The sequence below is a fragment of the Alligator mississippiensis genome, chromosome 5 (genome assembly GCF_030867095.1).
Source record: "Alligator mississippiensis isolate rAllMis1 chromosome 5, rAllMis1, whole genome shotgun sequence".
NCBI classification, from domain to species: domain Eukaryota; kingdom Metazoa; phylum Chordata; order Crocodylia; family Alligatoridae; genus Alligator; species Alligator mississippiensis.
The window spans coordinates 55,307,872-55,329,222 of record NC_081828.1 but is presented as its reverse complement, the minus strand read 5'-3'; the positions used below and the strand labels follow the sequence as shown (position 1 = coordinate 55,329,222).

The window sequence follows — 21,351 nt, the reverse complement described above, 5'->3', positions numbered from 1 at the left end:
AAAAGGGCTTTCTGTTGTTGGTTTTTCCAGCATCTGTCCAAAAAAAGTGTCCCCAACATAAACCAAGAACTTGCTGGATGATTAGCAGGCTCTTGTTTTACCTTCCCAAGAGATAATATAGTCATTAAATTCCCTATAAACAGCAGGTCCTGTGGCTAAGATGCTTCAGTTGTTTAAAATAACCTTAGCTATTCCCTCTTCCTGGTTGGGTGCTAAGTAATAGACTTCAACCATAACATCCTTCTTACTATTTTAACAGACTTTTAACAGGTCTACTTCTATATCATGGTGGACCTCAGAATAAGTGTATATAATTTTAATATACAAGATAACACCTAGCTTTCTCCTCTTTGTCCTTCCTGAATGAAATATACCTATACATGTCAGTCTTCTAGTTGTGTGAACTACCTTAGCACATCTCAGTTATTACAATTAGATCATAATTTTGCATGCTCCCACCCTGTTGCTTCTTTCATTCTGGTGAATAGTGTCCTTCTAGCTCTCTGTGTTACTTATATACATTGCTTCTTCTAACTCCTTTTTCAAGACATTTAATGGCTGAGGCTCTTCCCAAGTCCTTCTTGTTTGCTGTCTACTATTTCTTCACAGTTGTCTTTGGTTTCATTTCTACCGCATTCTTGATTTATCTCACATGACTTGTATTCCACTGCAGCTTTGGACTACTGTCTTTTTGCTAATGCTTTATGATGGTACTGGATTGTTGGACAATGAAAGGCCTCAGGCCCTTATGTGCCCTGTTGTAGCAGGCTGCCTGCTTAGTCTGGCGTTTCTGTGTTCTATCATTTTTCCAGGGCAATATATTTTCCTCCTCCTGCTTCTTGGTTTTCAGTAAGAAATGAGCATTGATTTTTTTTCACTGTGATTCCATATAGTGTTACAATACTCATCCATTGCTTTTACCATTTGTTCCAGTGTTTTAGGTATTGTAGCTGGCAACATTGCTTCTCATCCTTTTTATTCTTTAAGACAATAAAAAATGTGCACCTTAATTTTTTCACCTTCATCCCTCATGGTCAGTGCTGTGTACACTCAATTCTCATTTCCACTGCTTCCAGAATATTATCCTCTAATATATCTCCCTCTGCAACCTGTGCTTCTTAATCCATGTTCTATGTTTGTTACTGAAGTTATAATAGACAGTGCTCGCTATAGTCCCAGTCTTATACCCCACAGAGTTCCACTTTCATTCATCCATCTGTTATGGCAAGTTATTATAAAAAAATATTGAGTCCAAAGCAGCTATTGCAAAAACTATCAACTAAATAAATCAATCCTAGATGGTTGCAAACTCCTTCCTGTTTTTTCTTCCTCCTCGCATTCATTTTATTGTATTTGGGACGTATCCCCTAACCTTAGTTTTGGCAAGTTGACATGCCTGATTCCGGAACTGCAGGCATCCTCTTTTTCTGTCCATTTGTTGCCTGCCTTTACCTCAAGTTTTTATGGCAGCAAATTGTGTAGTAGCTTTCTTTGAAGTATCAGTAAAAAAGCTGAAAATGCAGGTGCATCTTGTCCCACTTACCATATTAATGAGGAAGCATCCAAATGTTCCAAGAAACTACCTCAGCAGTACCTTTTGATGATTTTTTTTAACATATCCCTGTTTTAAAAGAGCTAATATATATAGCCTGTCCAAGAGACAGCAGAGCAAACACAACAGTCAATGCATATTTGAAAGAGTTAAATGGCAAGGAGGGAGAGGAATAATTTGGCATAATGCACAGGGATATAGCTATGGGAAATGGGGAAATTAGGCTGAATTTTCTAGTATGAAATCAATTAGGCTGAAGAATAGTGTCCAGTAGAAGTGGTTGAAGCTCCACCACTGGGATTCTCAAACCTACCACAAAATGCAAACCGCAAAAGATTCAAAAGGTGTATTAGCTTTCCTCACATTTTTACTTTAACTGTTCATAGTACCATAGAAAGTAAACAGCACTTTATAGAGATGCATTGAGACATATACCGTGCCCCAAAGAACTTGTGCAAGGCAACTAGCAAGAGCTTCCAATAATAAGAATGTTTGCATTGATTTCAGTGGAGCCAGGATTTGACCAAATAGAAGAGGAAATAGGAGAATTGTAGGGTAAAAGTTGAAAGAAAAAAAAAAAAAAAAGGAAGAAAGAAATAAAAAATCACATGATTACTTGGCACGCAACTTGTTCCAAAACATGTTCAGTAGATACAAGCATTCCCTTCCCCAACTGAAATCCAATCAATCCTCATTCCAGGAAGAAGTTCCTTTTAAGTCTTCCTCACCATTGTCCCTTCTTTCCTCACTCCAAACAGAACCCTATAAACTTTCTGCATATCCTCTCCCTTTCAGGGCTGTTGGGACTGGATGACGCTGGTGGCTACTCTCTGTCCTGAACTGAAACACGCATAACATCGGATTCTGATATGTTTGGGGGCTATTAAAGCAGATATAGGTATTTTTAACAATTAAACTATCTTGAAATTCGGTGCTAAAACAGATTGGTAATTTTTCAGCCACCATATACAGGGATTTTGTCACGTCATTCCTATTAATGTTGATATTTGGTATACCAAATATGCCTGTACCACATCCAGAATCTAGCCTTGTGTGCCTCTTGCATAGCTGCCTTCAGGTCATTGTATGATGGTTACCAAAAATGCCACCCAACAGAAAGCCAGATTGCTTTATATATTTAGTAATTGTTTGCAATAAAAATTTAGAGATCTATATTGAATAAGATTTATAGGTTGTGTAAACATAAGCTGAATTACATACGTCTCCCTGGCTGATCTGTTTTATAAATAGATGTTGGTGTCAATGAAAATAGCTGAAGTCTACTTGGGTCCCCTGTACTGTAAGTTTGCTAAATTATCACAGCACCAGAATTTCTCCAGTTAAGTCATGGATCTAGAAGCAAAGACTCTTGGGGTGCGTCCCCACATACAGGAGCATGTAGCTGCTATGGCAAAAATAGCAGTGACACAAATTTGTGCCTTTTCTTTTTGCCCTGCACCTGTGCTGGCCCCAGCAGCCTTACCTGGAGTCCTGGAGGCCTCCTGAGGTAGCAGTGGCAGTGGTCTGGCTACTTGGAGCCCGGCTGGCAGCCAGAGCATGGCTCTAACTAGCCAGGCTCTGGTTTCTGGCAGCACAGACTGCTACCTTGTGCGCCATACTGCTTTTTTTTTTTAGTGGTGGGGTTTTTTTGACACCGGGATCTCCTGCTGCCAAAAAACCCCACCATGCTGCAAATTAACAGTGTGGCAAATGGGTGCATGTGCACCACATGAAGTTTACAGTGCCTCAAATGGGTTTGAGGTGCTGCAATCCGCATGTGCATGTTGAAGTCATGCACCCTTGAGCTCTAATTTTAGTACATTCCTATTTATACTCAGTTGAATCACCTATCCAATTTGGGCATCTCTTAACCTTTTTGTATAACACGGACAAAAAATTTCCCCTTACTCAGATGATTTTATTTTCACTCATTTGGAAGAAGAACATTTACAGTATTGCAGTCAGAGTGCTCCGTTTCTTTTGAGGGATGACATGTTCACTTTTCACACATCACACATTATCCTGAATTATTCTTTGGCTAGCTTTGCAGATTAGAAAAGTAATTCTGTGGATGTTTCTTAAATAGAATGAGTCAGTGAGTCCCAGCACTGCAGAATGACTCAAGATCCAAAATGAATCCATGCAAGCTTTTCAGTCCCAGTATATGGAACTACCTCATAAATTTTGATACATGGAAAATTGTTGCTGTCTGGTCATTTCATCTAACTGAAGTCCCACCAAGAGCTGAGAAAACACTTCTTGTCTCTTAAGGGTATTGCTTAACTCCCAGAACATAGGTTTTTTCCATGCAGCTGCACGACAGCTACAGAATGAGGTTAGGCAGGCAGATGAAGACTGAGTTATATTGATACTTAATGAAATTTTGTTGAGAAATTGGTTGTTAATATTTACATTTGTTAAAGTACCAAAAATATATTGGCTGTACTTACTCAAGCACTTACTCATATTGTGGCTGTCTTAGGACAACTTTATCACTAAAGGAAGTGATAATGATTTCTGGTTGATGATTAGCCTGAATGAACTTACTCAGAGTAATTACTCAAAAGGGTACACTTTAATTAGTCAGTTTAAACAGGACATCAAATTATTCACACTGTGATGGAATGAAATGGAATGTTAAACAGTGCACCTTTGGGGTGCAGAGATAGCTTCATTTCTATTACTGTTTTTCTAAGCAGTCTATCTCTCAATAATAGAGAGATTAAACGGAAAGCATTTAATCTGTTACAATAAAGACACATAACTAGAAATTGAATTGAGATATGGTGATGCATACAGGAACCTTATCTTCAGCATGCCAAGTGTTTGCAAGTTTAGCTAACATTTGTGGGAGAAATGGGTTTCTGATCACCTCTGATAATTAGCCCAAAAGGATGCTAAGAAAATATTTTTAGTGTTCCGAGCAGCAGATGTGCACCCCTGAGTTTAAAGTGCCATGCAGTCTGGTAATTCCTGATGTTAATGACTCTCCAATAGCTAATAGCTCATGTACTTCTTTGATTAATTTAGGGTTAAATTTAGGACTCTTTCTTTAGAGTCCTCAGAGGAATTCAGACTATAAATGGTGGAAGTTTATTTGTATCGCACCTGTCTGCTGCTTTGAATGAGCTCTGCTATGCCTATGTAAGTTATACGTATTTCAAAAGATGTACGGGCAGCCATGTTGCTTCCCTAAGTGCCTCTTTCTCTTAGAAAGGAGCTTTGTAGCAGATAACATGCTAATTAACTACACTTAGGTAAAATTTATAAAAGGAATGTATCATTAGAAAGTCTTCCCATTTGTAGTAGTTATTAAAATGTAGGATTGTCCAATGGCTGAAAAATTTACAAAAATAGCATCTTGAGCAAATTTTCTGGAATGCCCTGTGTAGGTACACTTATTCCAAAACAAAATAGACATTTTCTGATTTAATCTAAAGTTAAATTAATTTAAATTTACAGTGAAAGTGGCTTCAAAAAAGAGATACTGTACCTTACATTTATTATTCAGTGGATGGAAAACAGTAGGAAATTTCCATCTCATTAAGAGCAAGAGTCTAGGCTAGAACCCAAAGCTTGTTCCTTTCCAAAACATCTGTCTCACTGAGTCTCTTAACTTGTCCACTTCCTCTTGGCCCCACATATTGGCCCCTCTTACCTGCCCAGAGGGCCAGCTTCAAGAGAAGGGCTGAGGAGGAGCTGGGTAATGCCTAATCGGCTCGATGATAAATCACTGTGTTGGAAAGATGTACATTTTAGGCATCCTGTCCTGCTTCCTGGGTGAATACCGTAGGCTATTGGGCTAAAATACAGGAGGGGCATGCTTCTCTGGACTTTTACCAGGCCAGAATTTCAAAACTTACCTTTAGGCATGCGTGTATGCAGTTGCATGCTTGCCTGTCCAGAGCATAGCCAACTGTGTATGCTCAGTAGCTACACATACGATAGGATCATAAACTGTGTGTAAGTGCCAAAAATGGTAGTTATACAGCTGGGTAAGTCATTTGGGCTTGTACAGTGAAATGGAAGTCTACCCTAAATGTCATTGTCCCTCCTCTATGGCACAGTACCAAGAAAGTGAATGAGGAGAAATATATCTATGCCATCAAAAAAGAACCAGAGCTGTAGTGTGAAAATTCAAGCAGACTCCCCAGAAAAAATGTACATTTTTGCACATGTGAAGGCAACAGTTGGCCAGGTGAACATCTTTTCTCCAAAAGAGGGACACGGTCATGTAAAACCATGGTCATTTCCAGCTGTTGCTGGGCCCTAGAAGGTACATATGGGACACAAGCAAGAAACTGGCTTGTAATGTGCAGTAGCCACTTCAGGGGCATCAGGAGAAAGAACTGAAGAAGGTAAAGTGACTGAAATGGTCTAGTGTTCCTTTACCTGTTGAAACAATTAGTGTAATACTGTAACTTGGATTCGACTACTTATGGCTTGAAAATACCAACAAATGATATCCATGCCTACATGCCTGGATAAGGACATAGCACTGATGCTGTACCAGGCTTCCCTAATATGCACCAGGCACTGCAGTTAGTGGTTATGCATGTACCACTACTGGCAGCAGTCAGTTTAACATGCAGAAGGGGAAGCCACTCTGATACTATCAGGAAGTTCAGGGGAGTGAAACACACAGTGCCCTTTCTGCTAGTGGACAATAGCTCCTGTTACCATAAGGGCTTTTCATCTGTTGTGTTTGCAGCTGTTGATAGTGCCATTTTCCCCCTCACCATCCTGGTGCACGTAATACATGCAGCAGGCCAGTAACTTACTCATTGCTTTTCTTGCTTTGCCATGGTACTTTGTAGGATTAGGTTACCCAATTTACAGCTGCCTTTGGGTTCCTGTGCAGAAATTTTGGGGACATTACTGCAGCTCCTTCCAGCTTGGTCACAACTCGTGTGTCTCAGACTACTCTTTCTGATAACACCCCTTGCCTGTGCTCCTCATTTTGACAGTTTAAAAGTCTATACAGTACAGCCTTCAAAGGGCCTAACTCTCTGGTGCCCTGCAGTTGGAGTAAAACTCCTGTGCAAAGTTAGTGTAAAACTTCATTGAATAAGGATTAGTAGAGTCTTGCTCACATTGTACATAGACTTCATAAAGAAAAACAAGCCATTTTCCTTCCACATTCTTTATGACATGACATAACAGTACTGTTTTGCCCTGTACTCTGACTGGTTTCATTGCCTTTTTTTTTTCTCCTTGTGACCAGCATATGAAAGATGAAATGGTTAGAACTTTACTTATGCTTATTACCTTATACATGTCTCATGAATAATACAGATGATATTGTTTTAGGGCTTTTTACTTCCCATCCACTTTCCATTTTTTACTGGGCTCAGAGACCTCAGAAGAGAGGGAATAACTAAGTTAGGAAATGAGAACTCGACATTCCAGAAAAGAGCAGCAGAAGTGGCTCGTTGTCAAATCAACATTGTCCAAGTACCAGCGCTCTGGCTTGTCCTTTTGTCCCTTCTGGTTGGGAATGAGCACAGCTGTTAAAAATGAAAACATATGAGTCAGAATCCCAACACTGCAGTAATTACAATTCTTACTGTAGCTGGTCAAATGCACTCAAAGTAGAGAAGCTCCACAGTCTGGCCCCCTTGTGGTCAAAGTGATGAATTTTGATATTTATATGCAGAAAACCTTTCAGGCCTGACACCTACTTAATTTTTTTTAGCCAGGAAAGTATTAATTTTACCCTACTCTTCTCTGTAGGGTGACTCCTAATGTAATTCTTCTGTTGGGAATAAATAGGTTATACAGCGCTACCCTAGTTTTTATTGTCTGTTTTGTAAGCTGTTATAAAAATGTTATTAATCAGGGATGTGGAAATGGATGGAGAGCTAGAATCCCGCTGGGGTTACAGAAAGTTCATATAGATTTAGCTGAGATTAGAACAGGTGGCTGGGAATCTGGAAATATGGCATCTGTTCCCATTTCTGATACTGATTTTGATACTGATACCATATGAGTTTGGGCAAGTCCTTTAGCCTCTCTACTTCTATTATCTCTGTGAAACAGTCAAAAAATAACAGAACACACGCTACTTAAAACTATCTGGAGGTACTCCTCCCATGAAAAGTCCTAACTTTGCTGTGGTAGGAGTGCACTTAGCACATGTTTTACTGTTTGAACATGCAGATGCATGTGTTTTAAGTGCAGTTAACATGCCGTAAGTGTAATGTTCGAAAAGCCCCTGAGTTATATTCTGTGTAAGGCTTAGAAGAAACTTGTGTCCAGACAGCCACCGTTAGTAGGTGATCTCAGGTTCTGTTGAACATTGATAGAAATAGAAAAAACACTTTAAAAGGTTCTTTAAAAAAAATCTAAGGATTTGTTTACTACTCAGTTACTTCTGTTTCTTCATCAACATCTTTTTTTTCTTCTTTTTAAGATTATCTCAAGCAAACAACATATGAAGTGCAGGCATTTTTAGAAGCTGTCCAGTTCTTCCGTCAGGAAAAAGGCCACTATGGAGATTGGGAAATGATAACTGGCAATGAAATTCAGGTAAAATAGAATTACCCTTTGCTTATTTGTGGGTGCTTTTGAGAATAGTGGAGATGCTGAAGTCTAGAATTTGTTTGGAGTAAATAAAAAATGCTAATTATCCAAGATATTTTTATCTGTTAACATACATTGAGTAAGTACACAGATTTTTTTTAAATAAGCTGTGTTGTAAATTTTCATTACCACTGGATGGGGTATTTGCTTTCAATGAAGAGTAGTTTGCAGTGTTGCCCAGTCAAACCCTGTTGTACTAAATGCTCATTCACAAGCATGGTCCCACTCCTACAAAAGCACATGCAAATGTTGTAACTTAATACATTGTGCACATACACACTAAAATCAATAGGACTACACTCTGTGCCTAGAGTTAACCACTTAAGTAAATCATTGTAGGATCTGGGACATAGTGGGTGCATCTACACGTACTATCAAGATGACGTGATAAACTCTGGTTCAGTTTGTGTCAGTTAGCAGCTCCTGGGCACAGTGTCTATACATGCACCCAGGACTGCAGTGCTTTGAGCCAGGGTGGAACAGCCCTGGGCTGGCAGGGGATCTGTGGGGTGAGCCCTGGGCTCTGGTTGTTGGCATCAGGTGATGGAGGGGCTGGCTGGGGCACGGGGGTGCTAAAGTGTAGGACTAAGCAGTCAGTCCCTGTCATTTAGCACCCTCGTGCCCCAGCTAGCCCTTTTCACCATCTACATGTGCGTTTTGATGGAGTTAAGTACAGCATTTTGGCATAAGACAGTACTGTTGAAAATGTGTAGATGGTGATGCTTTAATGCTGAGCTAATTAGTCAACTTGGAGTAAAGCGCATGTGTAGATGCACCTGCTATTTACTACTGTGAGTAGATTCACCATTCCAGTGGGAATAAAAACAGTAAGCACTGCACTCGGTGACAGATATTTGCAGTGTTGTTCTCTAAAATGTTTTTGTACCTTTCCATCTTTATTTTTGAGGTTAAATACCTTTTTCTTTTCCTCGTTGACACTGACTACATTCATAAATGTTTAAAATGTCCTATTTGGGTTTTCTGAAGCTATATATTTTGTGGTTAATTAAAAATTGCCTAGAGGAGATACCCACTGAAGGGTGTTCAGCCTCTGGTTTGTTGGAAATAATTGAATTGCACTTTTTTCTTGAATTATTAGGGACTGGGAGTTTTCAGCAAGGGCAATAGAACTTTACCAGCAGAGAAACCTGCTTGTAAGCTGGCAGCAGCTTCTCTAGCTGGACCATGTGGAGGTGTTTGAAAAATTATTTGAATCTAAAATGTAAGAAATAGCAGAGTGAAGTACTTTAGCAGCCACTTACACTACTGTAATCATAAGAAACCATTTGCTGTGAACTCTGTACACTTTTTATTTAAGGATGAGGATAAAGGTAAAATATTCCACATTTATTTAACTAAAGTCTGTGGATCAATAAAGGATACTGGTGTGTGTGGTGGGGGGAGGAGGGAATCATGAGTGTCTACATGATATTATAAGTTACAAACTCTGCCCCCCCACATTTAATTTAAACCACTTGTTTGCTTTATGATTCTTTCCCATCATCTCCCTTTTGGAGAATCTCTACAACATGTTTTCACCTCCTTCATAAAGGACTCATTTAATTTTGGATGGGTGAACTAATAGGTGCTGAAGTAATTGAGGCAAACTTCTGAAATAGCATGGTATATCAGCAACTTCTCTGGAGAAAACCAGTGTACCACCCTATTTCACTATGTAGGAAAAAGATAATCACATTTAGGTTCTAAATGCATATCTGTGCACCTAAATAAATAGCTTCAAACACTACTGTAAGCGAAAATGTGTATATCAACATTGCTGGCATTATTTCTAACGTATTTTAATGTAAGTGGGTACATCTATATGTGCATTACCACTGTGAGTCTGGTGGAGCATGCTAGTGTGCTCCAGCAGCCTCCGCATTGCATGTATTCAGCGTCCCCACATTTGAAAATGGCAGCCAGGGTGCTTTAACCAAAGATCAAATGAGCTAATTAAAGCCCCCCCCCCCCCCCCCCAATCTTCATGTGTATAAATGCCCAATGTGCCTTTTCTAAAGCACACTAAATTTAGTATCTTCAGGCACCTATACGCATGCTGGACATCTGCTGTGACGTGTTCATTAGCATGTTTCAATGCAGACTGGATTGATCGAGTGTGCTGGAGCATGTTAATTAACGTGCTCCAGCAGCCTCCATGTCAAATCTACTTGGTGTCTCTGCACTTCATAATGGCAGCAGGAGCACTTTAACTAAAACTGATCGAATGAGCTTTAGTCAAGTGGTCCCGCTGCCATTTTGAAGTGCAGGATGCTGAATACATGCGACACAGCAAGTGTTTTTAATTAGAGTGGCTTTCAAAGCTGCTCTAATTAAACCACCCCCCACTCCATCCCTGAGCATCCCTGAGCTTTCCAATGTGAGGTAGTAAATTAATGTGCATTAGGCTGCAGTAATGTGCAGTAGTGCATTTGCACGCTTTTTCAGTGATGCTTAATGCGCCAGAAGACTTTTTACTGTGCATTAGCGTAATATCATAGTTTTTTACATGATTCTTTAATGCCTAGTAAAATAGTCTTCTGCACATTAAAGAACATATGTAGACGCATCCAGTGTGAACAGAATTTAGCTCTTAGAGATGTATGCTTTTTTTTCTCAAAGCATTGAGCACTCAGAGGCAACTGTTAACCTTAGTACCAACTGTTGGTGTTCATCATTCTTTAAAACCTGGCCACTTTTAAGAAAAATGGAGGGGATTCATAGATGTTAGGGTCGGAAGGGACCTCAATAGATCATCGAGTCCGACCCCCTGCATAGGCAGGAAAGAGTGCTGGGTCTAGATGACCCCAGCTAGATACTCATCTAACCTCCTCTTGAAGACCCCCAGGGTAGGGGAGAGCACCACCTCCCTTTGGAGCCCGTTCCAGACCTTGGCCACTCGAACTGTGAAGAAGTTCTTCCTAATGTCCAGTCTAAATCTGCTCTCTGCTAGCTTGTGGCCATTATTTCTTGTAACCCCCGGGGGCGCCTTGGTGAATAAATACTCGCCAATTCCCTTCTGTGCCCCCGCAATGAACTTATAGGCAGCCACAAGGTCGCCTCTCAACCTTCTCTTGCAGAGGCTGAAAAGGTCCAGGTTCTCTAGTCTCTCCTCGTAGGGCTTGGTCTTCAAGCCCTTAACCATACGAGTGGCCCTTCTCTGGACCCTCTCCAGGTTATCCGCATCCCTCTTGAAGTGCGGTGCCCAGAATTGCACACAGTACTCCAACTGCGGTCTGACCAGCGCCCGATAGAGGGGAAGTATCACCTCCTTGGACCTATTTGTCATGCATCTGCTGATGCACGATAAAGTGCCATTGGCTTTTCTGATGGTTTCGTCACACTGCCGATTCATGTTCATCTTGGAGTCCACTAGGACTCCAAGATCCCTTTCCACTTCCGTGCCACCCAGCAGGTCATTTCCTAGGCAGTAGGTATGCTGGACATTTTTCCTCCCTAAGTGCAGCACTTTGCATTTCTCCTTGTTGAATTGCATTCTGTTGTTTTCTGCCCACTTGTCCAACCTGTCCAGGTCTGCTTGCAGTTGTTCCCTGCCCTCCAGCGTGTCCACTTCTCCCCATAGCTTTGTGTCATCCGCAAACGTGGACAGAGTACATTTCACTCCCTCGTCCAAGTCACTGATGAAGACATTAAAGAGTATCGGTCCCAGGACCGAGCCCTGCGGGACCCCACTGCCCACACCCTTCCAGGTCGAAACTGACCCATCCACTACAACTCTCTGGGTGTGAACCTCTAGCCAATTCGCCACCCACCGGACTGTGTAGTCATCCAAGTCACAGCCTCTTAACTTGTTCACCAGTATGGGGTGGGATACCGTATCGAAGGCCTTCCTGAAGTCTAAGTATACGACATCCACCCCTCCTCCTGTGTCCAGGCATTTCGTAACCTGGTCATAAAAAGAAACTAGATTAGTCAGGCATGATCTGCCTGCTACGAACCCGTGCTGGTTTCCCCTCAGCATAATTTGTCCTGCTGGGCTCTCGCAAATGTGAGCCTTGATAATTTTTTCAAAGACTTTGCCAAGGATGGAGGTGAGACTGACTGGCCTATAGTTGCTCGGGTCCTCCTTCCTCCCCTTCTTGAAAATGGGGACCACATTGGCCCTTTTCCAGTCCTCCAGGACTTGGCCCGTGCGCCACGAGCGTTCGAATATTCCCACCAGTGGCTGTGCATTGATGTCGGCCAGTGCCTTCAGCACCCTCGGATAGAGCTCATCCGGGCCTGCCGACTTAAAGGCATCCAGTTCTTCCAAGTGACTCTGTACCATCTCAGGGTCTACGCATGGTAGTCTGGCGCTTTGCTGCTGCCTCTCTACAACCCCAGTGAGAGACTTGTCTTGCCTCTCTCTTAGGAACACTGAGGCAAAGGACTCGTTGAGGAGTTCAGCGTTGTCCCCCCTGTCCGTCACCAATTGCTTCTGACCATTTAGCAGGGGTCCTATTCCACCCTGGGCCTTCCTTTTACTCCCTATATATCTAAAAAACAATTTCTTGTTGTCCTTTACTTGGGATGCCATCCTCAGCTCCATGGTAGCTTTGGCCCGTCTAACTGCCTTCCTACAAGCGCGAGCAGAGGAGGTATATTGGTCTTTGGTGATCTCTCCCTGTTTCCACTTTTTATGTGCTCCCCTTTTGGCCCTTAGGCTGCCCTGGATTTCTCTGGTCAGCCAAGGAAGCCTCTTGGCCCCTTTCCCTCTTTTTCCTTGCATTAGGATCGTCTCCCTTTGTGCCTGAAGGATCATTTCCTTAAGGCACAGCCACCCTTCTTGGGCTCCCATCACTTCAAAACTCCTGCTCTGCAGTGCGTCCTTGACTAATCGCCTGAGTTCACTGAAATCAGCTTTCCTAAAGTCTAGCACTTTCACCCTACTAATTACCTTACCCACTAGACGTCTTATGAAGAATTCTATTATTAGGTGATCACTGTCCCCCAGATGGCTACCGATCTGTAGCTCCCCTACCATGTCATCCCCCGTTGGCAATACCAGATCCAGTAAGACATTCCCCCTAGTGTGATCCAGTGGACAGTTTGATTCAGGGTTTTATCATCGCTAAGCAGAACAGTTTTGCCTGCTCTGGAAAGTGAGGAAACTGGATGAAAATATGCAACCATTATCTACCCCTCTGTCTGTTTCCAACTAATAGGAGGCACTTGAACATCAGAGTCCCCATCATGCCCACTGAGGGATTAAGGAGGTCATTATTCCTTGACACATTTGCAAAATTCATTTTGAGTCGTGGAACTGATACAATGTTAGTTTTATTTGCGTTATATTTTCCTCTTGCCTGCCAAGCACTTACTCATAGTCCATGCCCCAAGAGAACCATAATCGGAGGATGTCCAGACTAGTTACATACCATCATCTTAGTGATAGTTTGTTCTCAAAATATAGTGTGCTCTCATACTTGCTTTGACCAAGTATAATAATTGTTTTAGGCAAATAGCCAAGCTAAGTGAATGGTTTGAAACAACCATCCTATTAGTTTGCTGCAGCTTTAAAAAAATCTGCAGAATGCCAATAAACACATTCATTGACATCTTATTATTTATAATGGCAAACAGTTTTCCCAGTATTGGCTGAAGTTGTCATTAACTCGTACTGTTCTGCTTAGGTTCTGCAGTGCATACAGTAAACTAAGTACTCAGCATCTTAGACTGATATAAGATCTATCAAATACTCTTGTGCACAGTCTTAATATTCCTTTAGCTGATTTTGTTTTGTTGACAGTACAATATTATTTACTCAGATAAATATTAAAAGAGAGGAACAAATAAGAAAAGAATACCTTGAGTTAGGAGTTGTGGTAGTACAGACTGTTGTTCATGCAGTAGGAGTATTGATGAGACCTGATTTTAGTACTGCACTACTCCATTTTTTTTTAGTGGTGTAGTTCCATTGTTAAGTGAAACACCTATGTAAAACTGGAGTAACACAGTGGTGAATCAAAAATACTATTTTTCTTTAAAAAATTAGATTAATTAAGTCCCTAACATATACATTAAAAATACAAATCCAGTGCAACATGTGTTTAAAAGATTATCTTTAACAAACTGTAAACCCATGGCAAAGTATAGACAGTCAGAAAGTCCCAAGCTGAACCGATTCAGTATTTGGAGATTAATCTAAACTGCATAGATTGAATGGAGAAGCAAGTGAACAGACATTCACTTCCAAAACCAGAAATGCAGCCAGAAACCATGTAGTAGTTCATACCAGTAGCTGGGGCAGGTGGGGAGGCAATAGAGCACACCTCCCAGCCTGCTGGCCACTGCCAAAGGCACCCAAATGCAGCCAAGCAGCCAAGCAGGATTTATCCTTGATTGGCCACCCAGCACATGCCCCCCAAACCCAGGCCATTCCCCTCCTCTGGGGGGGAACAGTCCCTCTAGCCTGAGGCTGTCTGGGTCCCCCCTCTTCAAAAGGTGTTCTGTGCCCCTAGAAGGGTCTCCACCCCTGCCCCCCCAGCCCTGGCCCTGGTGCAGAGAAGGGATTTCTCCCTTTGTTACCAGACTTAATGTTAGATTTTAGGGTGGGGGAAGAAAACACCCCCTGACCCACCAGACCCCTAACTGGGTGCTGCCCCCATGCATGTGGGGGGAGGGCAAAAGTCTGAAGTTGGGGCTTCACTTCCTGTTCCTGCCCAAAGCATGGAGTGATTCCCCTAGCCATGACCCCCCAATCCTGTCTCAGGCTGGGGTTTGGGTGGACCTAGGCCTGCCGGGGGATGAGAGGAGGGGAGCAGGGAAGCCTTCCAAGGCTTTTCCCCATTCCCTGATCATTCAGGGGGCATGGCCAGGTCTCAGACTGGCCCAGTTGGCTGAGGAGGATGAAGGAAGGGGTGGGGGGGGGCGGGGGTTAAACCTGCTCTCTGGCCTGCACCAGGCCCCAGCTGGGGTCTGCCTTCAGGGAGAGGTAACCTCTTACAGGCTTTTCCACACTCAGGCAGAGAGTGGGGTGTGTGGTCAGGCCCCAGCCAGCTGAGGAGGATGGGGGAGGGATTTTAAACCCCCTCCCTGGCCTCTTTCACTCCTCAGCTGGGGGTGCAGGCAAGAGCCTGGGAGGGGTCTGATGCAGGCCAGGGAGGGGATTTAAACTCCTCCCCCATCCTCCTCAGCCAAGGCCAGGCCATGCCCCCACCTCTGCTCAAGTGGAGAGTTGGGGAAAAGCCTGGAAGGGATTTCCTTCTCCCTGCTTTTTGCACCCCCCCAACCAGGCAGACCCCAGCTGGGGTCCAGTCGGCTTTTCCCCCTAACCCCTTCTCTGCCAGCAGGAACAGTGATAGTACCCCAGCTACATAAATGACACTACATTCAAAAAGGTTCATCTCAAACCTCTTTCAGCCATTTTCAAACTATTTTATGTGCATTGCAGATCTGTTCTGTTCCAGGTTTTAAACCAGTATCTGATCACTTAAATTCGTTTGTGTAATGTCTGTCCTTAGCCTTGAAGTGGTTTATATGTATCTTCTATCCCTAGCCATGTTGTTATTGCATGTTTGGTCACTGCTAAGTTTGTTACCATCTGTTATTTGAACACGAAGCCCCAGCTTTGAGTGCATTCCTAAGACCCCTCTGAGTCATCCTGCAGGATCTTTTTTTGTCCAGTTATTTCCCAATAGTCTTTGCTTTGGTATAATTGTACCCAACTGTTTGACTTAAGGGCATATCTACACTATAAACCAGGGATGGGCAAAATATGGCCTGCAGGCTGGATCCAGCCCACCAGGCCATTCTGTCTGGCCTATGGGGCCCCTAAAACATTTAGGAAATTAAAATTTTTCTGCTCCTGGCTGCCTTTCAAAGATGACAGGAGCCAGGGGCAGTAGGACCCAGGGGGAGCTGGCGGCAGAAATAAGCAGCCACAGCAGTAAGTCCAGCCCAGCCCCACTCCCACTGCAGCCCCAGCTGGGAGCCTCTGCCTAGCAGGGGCTTCTGGAGACTTCTGGTCTGGGGCTGCTCCTGCCTCCCCATGCTGAGGGAAATACAGATAAGAAGGGGTGGGGGGGAGGCAGGGGAGGACAATGGGTGATCATCTCAGTCCTCAGGGGCCAGCTCCTGTGTTCCTGGTGCTGCAGCTGGGAACCACGTGGTGCCAGCAGGTGGGGGAGTGGGGAAATGGCTGCGGCAGGCGGGGGCAGCGAGCAGGCATGCGGAACACAACAACAGCCAGGTGGGAGCATGGGGCCTGTGCCAGTGCACTGGGGCCCAGAGCGGGGCAGCAGAAGCATGGGGCTGGGCTGCCAGGGTCTCTGGAACCAGGCTGACTCCCTCCTCTCCCTGCTTGAGCAGTGCAGCCCGACTCCATAGAACCCCTGGCAGCCTGGGCCTGCACTCCTGCTGCTCCACATGCCACAGCCGTTTCCCCACTTCCCCCCCTCCGCCCCCCCACCAGCACGTGGTTCCCAGCTGCAGCACTGGGACTGCAGGAGCAGCTGGTACATGGTGCCGGAGCAGCTGAGGGGAGGGAGAAATGGGGAAGTGGCAAGGAAAGAGCAGCAGTGGCAGATGGGGGGTAGGTGGCAGTGAGTGGGAACACGGGACCCATGCCAGAGTCCCGGGGCCAGGAGCAGCAGGAGTGTAGGTCCTGGGCTTGCAGGAGTGCTGGCGGGGGCTCTGCCTGCTGCAGGGGGGAGGGAGGGGCGGGCATCACCTCTTTGTACACTTGCATCTAAATCGGGACAAAAAAAATTTTTGAAATGAAATTAATGATAGTTTTTAGAATATAATTTGGTATTTTTCTGGTTTAGAGATGGCAAAACCCTTTGCTGAAAGGAGTAATTCCAGGGAACAAGGGGAGGAACTTATGGTGGCAACAGTCAGGGGTTAGGGGATGGGACTTCCAGTCCCAAGATAGCGACCAGGAGGTGGGGCACCTGTCAAGGGGCAGGGCTACCCATGTGGCCCTTCATGGCTTACCAAAACTCAGTAAGTGGCCCTTTGCCCAAAATAATTGCCCACCCCTGCTATAGACTGTAATTCAGTGTACAGTATGGTTGGGTCTAAATGAGTTAGCTCTGATACCAGAAAGAGTCTTGTTGCTGTAGCACAAAACTCAGCATGGTCCAATTTCTCTGTTTTCAGCCCATGCAGAGCTATATGCTGCCATAGCTACATTGCTTTTGATTGCACAGCTAGCCTGTTTATAGCTGCATTGCGCATCTGATGCTACATCTTAATATGCAGTATACACGTACCCATAAAGGGTAAGATGCTTGTGAAAGAAAACTTGTTTTCACATGCATCTAAATGATATGGCACACGTTTGGTGCTATGTAAACAGCAAATCCCTTTTATTTTTATGAAATTGAGGTAAAGGGTGGAAGTCCAGGCCAGCAACTTAAGCTAAAAATTTTGGTAACCCTGTATGTTGTCCTCTCTCACTCCCTCCCCAGCCCTCAAATGGAATAAACTGTGAAAGTCTGGAAATTCTCAAGGTCGTGACAATGATTACTACTACAACTTAGATATATGAGGACTTTTTCCAGAAAATTCATTTTTGGAGATGACATCATCCTTGTGTGCATAGCATTACAGCCAGGTTAAAATGAACGTGGTGTTCTGGAAGAAAATCTTTTTTTATCTGAGCCAGCACTGTCAAAGATATGGCTCATGGACTGGATGCAGCCTGTAGAGCCAAACTGCATGTGGCATGTGGGCTAGAGCCAGTATACACGCTGCACCAGCACCAGACTGGCCCTGCATGCTGGATATAAGGGCAGTCTAGATCAGTGCTTCTCAAAGTGGTGGTCCACAGACCAGTGCCGGTCTGTGAGCCACTGGTCGCCGGTCCGCAGCAAGTTGCCAGGAAAGAAAGAAATGTATTTTCAGAAGCATAACATTGATACGTCATAGCACCACAGTTCGTACATTCCAACACTCCAGGTGACGTCACGTTGTGTGAGGTGAGGAAAGAGAAAGAAATAGCTGGTCGCGCATTTGTGTAGCGCTGTTGCACGCAGTTGCTGCCACCAACTGAACCGGGCACTGGTCCCTGGCCCACTGGAAAGAAAATTGCTGGTCCACCACATCAGATAGTTTGAGAAGCACTGGTCTAGGTCAGACCCACAGACCATGATGGAACGAATGTACAGGGCCAGTCTGGCCTGGGCACTGCATTCTTTGCACTCCCTGGATCAGTCCCATGTGACACTTGCGGCATGTAGGGCTAGGGCAGGCACATGCTGCATGCAGTGTGCATGGGGGTCATGCGCTGGGTGAGGTGCTCATGCTGGCCAGCTTTGCAAGCTGGATGTGGCATACAGGACCAGTCCGTGAACCTGACTTGGTCTTTGGACCAGGGCCCGTGCCCCTCATCCAGCCTGCAGAGCCAGATGAGTTTGATACCTCTGATTAATTATACTTAGGAAAACCATGCTAGTTACAGCTATGTATGACATTTTTTTGCTGTCATAGTACTAGCCATAATGTTGAATAATTTAGATGACATTGTACCTACACACTTTGACATCTTACTGGTTTGCTTCTAAGGTGCAGCCTATGAATTTACACTTGTGTATTTTACAGTTGTACAGAATGCAGCGATCTTCCTCAGCCCCTCTTAATCCTGGCCTGCTTGATAACACACAGCAAATAATGTTCCTCTGATTCAAGGGCCTAACACTCTTTAATAATTTTAAAAATAAATTTTACTTTCTGATTCTTGGTCATTTGGTTTTGGAGTATAAGGCTGATGTAATACAATGCACCTTCTTTATGACTGTTTTTGACACCAGTATGGAATCCCTTGAGCCATCCCATTCTCCTGAGCATTGAATATTTAAGACAAGGGCCTCGATTACATGAAGCTGTTAAGAAATGTGCATTGCAGGATGGAGCATGTGGAAATAAGCAATACTTGTAGCAGGTTGGCTACAGAAGTTCAGTTCACATCAAATCATTATTATATAGCATTACATTCAATTAAATCCTAATTTTTTTATTTCACTTTACATCTGGCACCAGTGCAGCATGTGTATTGGACTCCCTGGTAATTGCTGAATGGGAGAGGTTGAAAATGTGTTCACATCATCACAATAAATTATGTTCTTTTAGGGGGGATTCTTAGGGTAGCAGGCTTGTTTTCAAGTGCAGCAGTTGGATTAAACCATATCATTTCATGACTTTAATATGAATTAAACTATCTTAAACTCAGTGGAACAGCTGGACAATTTAGAAGTAAATGTCAAGAAACACTAACACCGAGGCAGAATGAAAATTTATGAGCGTTATTACTGAGATTATGGGTGTAATCCTTTTGGCTGTTGACACAGCCTTTAATGACATCCCCTCCACTATTTGAAAGTTGTGAGGAACATCCGAGAGTGCAAGTCACTGACAATATGTTCAGTGCAGACGCACACTGTGAGCATCAACTCAGCCAACACCCATATTTGCTGGAACAATGGTTAGCTCACCCTTTAATAAGGTTTGCTTTTTGCTGTTGTATCCCTTCTGCCATTGTCAGCAGAAGGGGAAGGGTTCAAATAATTAGGAACTCCTCTTAAAATTAACAAGTACCACCTGCTTGTGCTATCACCCAGGAGCCTGGGAAAAAATTAACTACCTTTTCAGGGCTCCCTTAAGTAATATTTCTCTTACAGGTTTGGTTAAACCTTGCTGTAACTGGTGAATGGGGCACTCATCCTTCATTCAGGTTAAACACAAAAACAGTAGGTGACCTCTAGCCAAAACCATAAGCGCATATTACCACATAAAGCAAAGGCATATACAAATTCAATGCAGAATTGGAACTGTCTGCACTGGGTATTGAGCTTTTTTTTTTTTTTTTTTTTTAAGTCCTTAAGTTAATCCAGACACAAATGATTGCCTCTTCAGACTGAGGGGCTAGGTTCCACCTGATTCAGGGGATATATAATGGAAAAAAAAGGAATGCAAATGAGACTACAGGTTCAAAATGAGGGAAATGGACACAGGGCAGAGAATCCTGAACTGTGCTAACAGTTCCTCAAAGGGCAGAGGTGTAAGGAGCAATTTTGTGCCCCACTCGGAAGGAGTCTCTTCTGTTCCTGTGCCCTGTAAATTGGTGCCCAGGACTCCTGTCCTGTTTGTGCACCCTTAGCTACAATGAGGTGCATGACACTTGCTGGAAGAGCTTTGGAACTATGGAAAGGACCCTGACTGTTTTATTTCTTTTGTTCAAGGATACAAGGCTTTGATGCAATTTTTTTTTTGTTTACATGAATGCCAAATATACCTGCCTCCATCATCAATTTATCCTTCTAAGTGGAGCAGTCTTGAAGACCCCAAATTCTTCTCATTTCCCCACATACTTATACCCAAGTGCACCCTTTTTAAAGTTTGTTATTCATGGTTAATGAATGAATAATTTTCAGATTCCAGGAATTCACTCTGTTAGATCCATCTCTAATCTCTAGAAAGAAGAAGTGCTGCCTAGTTTCTGTGAAGAGATGCCTTGCCACTGCCTCTGGCTGCCATGTCATTGTTGCACAGCTTTCTCTGTATCATCATCTCTTAGGCTGTTGTCTGTAGCTATGATTTCAAATTGGGATCCTTGAGCTCCACAAGCTTGTCCACCTGTGTTAGTGCTACTGTAGTGCTGCTGGGTAAGGCACTTTGCTGCTGCTTCTAAACTGTCTCTTGCTGTAATGTGGCATCCTGATCATCAAGGATGAGGCAAATTGAGGGGCAGGAGTTGTCTAAGGAAGCAGTTGTACTTTCCTATAGTTGTATATGTCTTTTTACTTGGGACAAATGTCTAACTCAAATAGCCAAGTCTAATATATTGGGTAAGTTTATTCTAAGATTGTATGGTTTCATATAATTTTTCTGCAACTATCCAGAAGTATAGGAAAAAATTTTGTAATAAATCTGAAAAAAATGTTAAAATCTTTATTATTTTTACACTAGTATAGTTGTTTTTTACTGGTGAAACTAATTGTTAGAAACAATTAATCTTTTTGCCATCCTTTGCTATTTTGTTAATTCTTTGAATCTCAAACTCATCTTGGCACTATCTTTTTTTTTTTTTTAAGGGTTAGTCTGTGAATCTTTGAAAAAAATCAGTATTGATCAGTGGAAGCACTTATGGGAAAATCACCAGTTTAGACATGTATATATTTTGATTTAAGCCCTTAGCCAGTGTAAATGAGAGTAGCTCTACTGATTTCAGTTTATCCCAGCATAAGAGCTGGTTCTTATTCCATAAAACCAGGTAGACA

General features: G+C 43.2%; 1 protein-coding gene across 1 annotated transcript in view; it reads left to right on the top strand.

Annotated features, from left to right (window-relative positions):
• Positions 1 to 21,351, top strand: part of NIBAN1 (niban apoptosis regulator 1) — a 135,749-nt gene that overhangs the window by 95,076 nt on the left and 19,322 nt on the right. The window contains exon 6 of the mRNA XM_019500295.2: positions 7,965 to 8,080. Within this exon, the coding sequence (XP_019355840.1) occupies positions 7,965 to 8,080 (116 nt within the window). The remainder of the gene's footprint in view (positions 1 to 7,964; positions 8,081 to 21,351) is intronic.